Source organism: Rhinopithecus bieti, unplaced genomic scaffold (genome assembly GCF_001698545.2).
Source record: "Rhinopithecus bieti isolate Rb0 unplaced genomic scaffold, ASM169854v2 scaffold_16773, whole genome shotgun sequence".
Taxonomy (NCBI): Eukaryota; Metazoa; Chordata; class Mammalia; order Primates; family Cercopithecidae; genus Rhinopithecus; species Rhinopithecus bieti.
In genome coordinates this window covers 1,028,661-1,036,623 of record NW_016808848.1, presented here as the reverse complement: position 1 = coordinate 1,036,623, position 7,963 = coordinate 1,028,661, and the positions used below count along the sequence as shown (strand labels likewise).

At 46.3% G+C, this 7,963-nt stretch overlaps 2 protein-coding genes across 3 annotated transcripts in view; one reads left to right on the top strand and one right to left on the bottom strand.

The window, feature by feature from the left end:
• NANS (N-acetylneuraminate synthase) overlaps nucleotides 1-6,642 on the top strand; it is a 25,326-nt gene extending 18,684 nt beyond the window's left edge. The window contains exons 3-6 of the mRNA XM_017887580.1: nucleotides 524-623; nucleotides 1,789-1,943; nucleotides 4,383-4,649; nucleotides 6,412-6,642. Of these exons, the coding sequence (XP_017743069.1) occupies nucleotides 524-623; nucleotides 1,789-1,943; nucleotides 4,383-4,649; nucleotides 6,412-6,621 (732 nt within the window). The 3' untranslated portion in view covers nucleotides 6,622-6,642. The remainder of the gene's footprint in view (nucleotides 1-523; nucleotides 624-1,788; nucleotides 1,944-4,382; nucleotides 4,650-6,411) is intronic.
• TRIM14 (tripartite motif containing 14) overlaps nucleotides 1,897-7,963 on the bottom strand; it is a 41,879-nt gene continuing 35,812 nt past the window's right edge. Inside the window, exon 7 of one of the 2 annotated variants that reach the window (XM_017887578.1) lies at nucleotides 1,897-1,982. The gene's annotated coding sequence lies outside the window, so the exon portion shown is untranslated. Of the gene's footprint in view, nucleotides 1,983-7,494; nucleotides 7,532-7,963 lie in introns of those variants that run through there. The other variant, XM_017887579.1, reaches the window with a different exon arrangement.

Genomic DNA, 7,963 nt, shown 5'->3' with positions numbered 1-7,963 from the left:
AGTCTCGCTCTGTGGCCCAGGCTGGAGTGCAGTGGCACGATCTCAGCTCACTGCAACCTCCACCTCCCAGGTTCAAGCGATTCTCCTGCCTCAGCCTCCTGAGTAGCTGGGATTACAGGCACCCACCACCACACCCAGCTAATTTTTGTATTTTTAGTAGAGATGGGGTTTTACCATGTTGGTCAGGCTAGTCTCAAACTCCTGATCTCAGATGATCCATCCGCCTCCGCCTCCCAAAGTGCTGGAATTACAGGTGTGAGCCACTGTGCTTGGCCCTTTTCCAGATTCTTGTCACCAGCAAAGACCAGCACCAAATGTTTGTTGGACTAATGGATGGGTGGATAAGAATGAATGTTTGCATTTGAATGGAACGACTGAGAACAAATCTTTGCTCGCTTTCAAGTTGTTGAGAGTCCCTCTGCTGCATAAGAGGGGTTTTTCTATCTGTATGTTATTCCTCACCTGTCATGACAACAGTGTTTTGAACAATGGTGAAAAGGAGCTCCCTCTTTGATTTTTGTAGATGGCAGTTGAATTCCTGCATGAACTGAATGTTCCATTTTTCAAAGTTGGATCTGGAGACACTAATAATTTTCCTTATCTGGAAAAGACAGCCAAAAAAGGTAAGTGTCTAATTTTTGACATAAAATCCAAGGGAGTCCAGACCTTCATATGTTTACTCCCTGCATGGTGGCCCACTTTGAGGCAGATTTCATGAAGACAAATTTTAGAAGCGTCTTTTCATTTTTTTAAATAGAGACAGGGTTGTCTCTATGTTGGCCAGGCTGGTCTTGAACTCCTGGCCTGAAGCAATCCTCCCATCTTGGCCTCCCAAAGTGCGAGGATTACAGGCATGAGCCACTGTGCCCTGCCAGCAACCTCTTTTCAATCAGCATGTACTTCCACTTTTTGTATGCTAAGTTGAAAGAAAATAAATTAAGAATATGAGTTTTATAAGACATTTAAAATTTTTTTTAAGAATTTATTTTTTTTTTATAGAGACAAGGTCTGTCTACATTGCTTAGGTTGGTCTTGAACTCCTGGATTCAAATGACCCTCCTACTTAGGCCTCCCAAAGAGTTGGGATTACAGGTGTGAGCCACTGCACCTGTCTTAGAAAATTTTTTAATTAAAATGTATAAGAAGGATATGACAGTATATATAAAACCTAGCTGGCTATGGTGATGCATACCTGTGGCCCCAGCTACTCGGGAGGCAGAGGTAGGAGGATTGCTTGAGTTTGAGACTGCAGCAGGCCATGATCATTTAAAGTGGTTTTACAACATGAACAATGTCATTTGATCATCGTAACACCCCTAGGACTGAAACAGGTCGTGATTATGATGCTTGATACTTATTTCATAGGGGAGGCCTTTGAGACTTAGAGACGGACAGTGCTCTGCCCAGGCACAGCTAGAAGCGGCAGCTCCACACCTCACACTCACACTCTTGAATCAGCACTCATTGTACTGTACTGCCATGGTATACAACCTGTTGATCAGATGAGATACTCATTTTCCTCTTGAAAGTGTGAAATTCCTCTGCCTCTTTAATTCAGTTCGTTTTGCTCAAGAACACTGTCGGGGGGCAGAGGGGAGCCCACCTTCCCTGTGGCTGAGGGCAGGAACCCAACAAGCTCCTCTCTGTTCCCCCACAGTGGCTGGCACAGTGTTTTAAGAGATGTCTGTGGAGTTCAGTTGAATGATGAGACCAGCAGTTGGGATGTGTTGGGGAGAGTCAGAACCTCTAAAGAGAAAGTGCTGATGGTGTTGGTGCTGGATTACTCAGGTCGCCCAATGGTGATCTCCAGCGGGATGCAGTCGATGGACACCATGAAGCAAGTCTATCAGATTGTGAAGCCCCTCAACCCCAACTTCTGCTTCTTGCAGTGTACCAGCGCGTACCCGCTCCAGCCTGAGGACGTCAACCTGCGGGTCATCTCGGTGAGCAGGAGGGAGGGGGTTCCCTTCTCGGGCCATTTACTATGGGGAAGACGTAGTCTTTTTTATAACCAAAATTCTAACAAACGATGGCATACTTTATAATTTGAACATCCTTTGACAGTCTTGCTGTTACTAAATCAAATTCTAGCTAAGCAGTTGAGGAAGCACATAACATTCTAAAGAGGGTGACTATAAATGAAATTTTCTTGGCCAGGCACGGTGGCTCATGCCTGTAATCCCAGCACTTTGGGAGGTTGAGGTGGGCAGATCACCTGAGGTCAGGAGTTCGAGACTAGCCTGGCCAACATGGTGAAACCCCTTCTTACTAAAAATACAAAAATCAGCCAGGCATGGTGGCGCGTGCCTGTGGTCCCAGCTACTCAGGAGGCTGAGGCAGGAGAATCGCTTGAATTCAGGAGGCAGAGGTTGCAGTGAACCGAGATCGCACCACTGCACTCCAGCCTGGGTGACAGAGTGAGACTGTCTCAGGGAAAAAAAAAAAAAATCAACAGACATTTGGGATGATTTTACCTTTTGGCTATTGTGAGTGATGCTGCTATGAACACTAGTGTACAGATAAATATTTATCTTTTTTCATACTGAGTTATAGGAGGCCTTCTGGAAACTTATGGCTTTTTTTGCTTTGTTATTTGCTGCCTCTCTTATTTTCTAATTCTTAGCATCCCTGAGACTCAAACTAGTTACAGTGACAGCCTTGAGGGAAATTACTCTCTCCCAGGATTTTGCCTACACAGTCATTTCATAGATGGTGAAGTCCAGTCCCAAGTCGGGAAGCCTGAGATCCCACAGCAGCTTGGTGGCAAAGCTGGAACTAGAACCTAGGCATGTCCCCCTAGGCCTTTGTCTCTTATTGTCTCATGCCATCTCTCTCAGTTCCTCCTGTAGCACTGGAAATTTAACTTCATTCAAAAATACGTATGTAATTATCATTAAAACCATTATAGTAACATTAATGGAATTCTATCTATCCATCCACACATACTTACAATCCTGATATTGCAGTTGTTTTGTTTTCCTTTCAGCATAGTATTTGATATTCTGTTTTCCCATAAGCTTTCTTACATGTTGCTATACAGCCATTAACTTGTAAAAGTTAGCCTTTTGAAAACTGACATTGCTCTCTTTTACCTAAACTTTCTTTTTTTACCTAAACTTTTGTTCTGTTTTGCTTCGCTTATAGCTTATCTAAATCATGTTATTTTAAAACTTAAAAATGATTTCTGTGAAACATGTAATGTCAAAAGTAAACATCCCCTGCACTCCCATCCCACAGAGATTCCGATAATTAACAGTTTAGTAGACGTGACCCCAATTATTTTTCTTTTCAGTGTATCTCTGTCCCCACTCAAGGTGCTGTCATGTCCTCTCTCTTGACACTACACATTGCAGGAGTTATTCTGCCAGCCTATCCCATCTTGGGCCTGCAAATAGTACAGTGGTTTGAATTTCCAAACTTAGCAATCCACACTCCATCACACACCCTTAACCCTGGTTTTCAAGGCCTTTGCCACCTAACTCTCCTAGTCTTTTGTTAAACCCCACCTGAAGCCAGATGCTGTGGCTCACGCTGGTAGCACTTTGTGAGGCTGAGGCAGGTGGACTGCCTGAAGCCAGGAGTTCGAGACCAGCCTGGCTAACGTGGCGAAACCCCATCTCTACTAAAAATACAAAAATAAGCTGGGCGTGGTGGTGGGCACCTGTAGTCCCAGCTGCTCGGGAGGCTAAAGCAGGAGAATCACTTGAACCCAGAAGGCAGAGGTTGCAGTGAGCCAAGATCACACCACTGCACTCCAGCCTTGGCAACAGAGCGAGACCCTGTTTCAAAAAGAAATAACAATAACAATAAAATAATAATACACCCTACCTGAGTCTTTCTACTGTACTCAGCTTTCTGGTCACCCTCACCAACAAGACTCACCCATCTTAAAGTGTCTTTTGTTGCATTCAGTGAATTATAGATAATGGATTATTTATCATTTCCACCAAAGGATTGTTTTGAGATTGGGCTGTGTATATTATTGATGATATTTGTGCATATAGCACACTTGCTTTCCGTAGCTCAGGCTAATTAAATGTGACAGATGGTTTTTGAATGAGGTTAGACATTCATTTACAGTTGTTATTCTCAGTGTATTGTGCAATATGAAACGTTCTTAAAATGCATTCTTTATAGTAACAGTAACCGTTGTTCTTAGAGCATTTACAATGTGCTGAGTGCTTCTCATGCATTTACAGCAATACTCAGCAGGTATTATCATCATCCCTAGGAAAGAGAGGCTCAGAAAACCTCAGTATCTTGCCCCTAGCTGCACAACTAGTGAGTGGCTAAACCAGGGCTCAACCAGATATGCTTGACCCTGGAGAATATGCATAAAGCACCATGATATTTAACCTTATTTTTCTTTTTTCATTTTAAAGGAATATCAGAAGCTCTTTCCTGACATTCCCATAGGGTATTCTGGGCATGAAACAGGCATAGCAATATCTGTGGCCGCAGTGGCTCTGGGGGCCAAGGTATTGGAACGTCACATAACTTTGGACAAGACCTGGAAGGGGAGTGACCACTCAGCCTCACTGGAGCCTGGAGAACTGGCCGAGCTGGTGCGGTCAGTGCGTCTTGTGGAGCGTGCCCTGGGCTCCCCAACCAAGCAGCTGCTGCCCTGTGAGATGGCCTGCAATGAGAAGGTACGTCCTGCTGGACTCCACTCGGCTCTGCTGCCATGTGCAGAAACAGGATGGGCTGGCCTGAGAGGGATGGTCAGAACCACCACTCCCTGAGCCAGGCCGATGAAATGATGAATGTGCTGCCACCCCTGTCAGCTTCTTCAGGCTCCTCTTCAGTAGTGCGTGTCACTCTGGCCGGTAGCAGCAGCGGGAGAAACATGTTATCTAAAGGGAACTTTAGCGGTTTCTCTGGCCACCTAGGGTCACATTAGAGTCTTCCACTAATTATCTGAAGCCCATGGCCCCAGTACTCCTAGACTACAGAATATGTAACAGGGATGAGGCCCTGGAATAAGTCAAGTTTGGGCTCCCTTGGAGCAGGTAAACCCTGAGAAACATTTAGGCGAGGTGTTCCCTGAGGTACCAGAAGAGCCTGTGACATTTCCTAAGCCAGGGTGGCACTGGTGGAAAGGGCAGTGAGTCATTGCAGAGGTGGGTGGGTGATGATGCAGCTATTCCTTGTGCAGCACTGACCTTCACACAGAGGGACTGGTAGGTCTAGAAGCACTGCCTGGCCTGCTGACTGTCAGGACTTCCTGGAAGCCGTGGCCTGGACCTTCTTGCCGTCTGAGTCACAGAGCCAGGCTGGCATCCTGGGACTGCCAGGCACACACACACCTAACCTGCTGCAGGATGTTGGGGTCAAGACAAAGACCAAACACCAGGCATGCCTGGGACTGCTGTCATCTTTTATTCTAGTGGGGCCTACCTGCTTCCCCAAATCAAAGATGCATCGATACCAGGAAATTAAAATAAAGTAAAAAGAAATAGTTTCTTTATAAAAGAAATAGGAGAGAATTAGACCAGAAACCAGGGTTTAAGTTTTATAACAGCTGAGCACTTAATTTGGCTCTCTGAACAGACAGTAAAACATAACAGGATGCATGATTATCACTTGACAGACATTTTTCCCTGGCACCACATTCCAAGCAGAATTGATTCCTTGCACTCTCATGTGGAGGATATAGAGTAATAAAACACATAATTTATTTGAAAGTATTTATGGAGAAGACAAACATTGGTCATGAGCTTCAGGTAACCTTCATTCCCTTACCTGCCTGTCCTATCTGCCCCTTCCTCAGGGACTCCTTTTCTTGACATCTGCATAACAGCCACAGTCACCATCTTATGAGTCCTTCATATATCTATTTTACCAAACAAAGTGGCGGTAAGGTGTGTACCCTGAAGAACAGTGCGTCAGGAGTTGAGAATCTCATTCGTATGTTTCATCTTGGCTGTCTGCAACCCTGGCCAAGTCACCCACCCTGTGTGGGCCTCGGTTTCCCCATGTTTACAATGAGATATTGAGCTGGATGGTGACCAAAGGAATCAGAGTTTGCATGTATTGAGAGCATTCTATGTTCCAGGTACATACTATAATATCACCAATCCTTACAGTCATCTGACAGGATAGTTTCCATTTGACAGAGAACTAAAACATGGCCTATACCCTACTGACTGGGATTTGAACCTGGCTCCGCCTACATAGCCTGAGCCCTTTCCTTTGCACTTTATTGTAAAGGCTCTTCCTCTGAGTCTCTGAATTCAGTCTACACTGGTTGAATTCCTGCCATGTCTGAGATATTCTGAGCAGCGTAGGTGGCAACAGAGTCCCTGCTCCCAAGGTACTGCCTGGGGAGGACTGATCAGGGACCTGGAATGTAAAGCAGTGTACACTAGTTACTTCTGTGAAGCTGGCACTGAATGTTCATTTTGTCCACAGCTGGGCAAGTCTGTGGTGGCCAAAGTGAAAATTCCGGAAGGCACCATTCTAACAATGGACATGCTCACCGTAAAGGTGGGTGAGCCCAAAGGCTATCCTCCTGAAGACATCTTTAATCTAGTGGGCAAGAAGGTCCTGGTCACTGTTGAAGAAGATGACACCATCATGGAAGAATTGGTAGATAATCATGGCAAAAAAATCAAGTCTTAAAATAAAGTGCCATTCTGTGAATTCTCAGTTCCCTTGCTGGTGCTATCGGGTGTGTCTGAGTGAGGCGGGGGCAGGAATGGCAGTCTCCAGGGACCTGGTCGTCATCCACCTCCACCCGCTCCTTAGCAGACGTTTCTGGGCTAGGCACTGTGTCAGCCCACTGGAGAGAAAAAGATCCAGTGATGCAGTCTCTGCTTCAAGTTGGCCAGCTTCGAAGAGGGGGTGGTTCCAAACCAAGTCTATATCCTACAGTTGCTGGGTGGCTGCAGAGAGGGGCGAGAGCTGGCTGCGCAGGTCCTTTCCTTTAAGCCTTCGATCTCACTTCCTTATAGCCCTTTACTTCTCCATTGCCTTTATCCCGTTCCTGCCCTTGGCCTCTGTGTCTAGTTGGCATTGTATAGTAGTCACTCCACATCAGAGAAAGGATTGGTCAAAGGATCTTGTAGGCAGAAAAATGCTGAAGGTTCTCCTCTCAGAGCAAAGAGGGAAATGGCATGTGTTCCTTCTCTGAACAAATACTGAGGGCCATCTGTGTTCCAGGCACTGCTTCAGGCACAGGGGAGATAGCCATGAACAGCCCCAATCCCTTCCTCAGGGAACTTTCATTCAGATGGGGGCAGATGCATAAAAATCAATACACTATGCATCTACTGAGAGCATTCTATGTTCCAGGTACATTCTATAATATCACCAATCCTTACAGTCATCTGACAGGATAGTTTCCATTTGACAGAGAAACTAAAACATGGCCTATAACCCACAGTGATTCCGTCACACAATATGTTAGAAGGTAGTATGTAAGGGAGCAAGATGGTCAAATAGGAACAGCTCCAGTCTCCAACTCCCAGCGCGAGCGACACAGAAGACAGGTGATTTCTGCATTTTCAACTGAGGTACTGGGGTCATCTCACTAGGGAGTGCCGGACAATTGGTGCTGGTCAGCTGCTGCAGCCCGACCAGCGAGAGCTGAAGCAGGGTGAGGCATCGCCTCACCTGGGAAGCGCAAGGGGAAGGGAATCCCTTTTCCTAACCAGGGGAACTGAGACACACAACACCTGGAAAATTGGGTAACTCCCACCCCAATACTGTGCTTTAAGCAAACGGGCACACCAGGAGATTATAACCCACACCTGGCCAGGAGGGTCCCACGCCCACGGAGCCTCCCTCATTGCTAGCACAGCAGTCTGCGATCTAACCGCAAGGCAGCAGCGAGGCTGGGGGAGGGGTGCCCACCACTGCTGAGGCTTAAGTAGGTAAACAAAGCCGCTGGGAAGCTCGAACTGGGTGGAGCTCACAGCAGCTCAAGGAAACCTGCCTGTCTCTGTAGACTCCACCTCTGGGG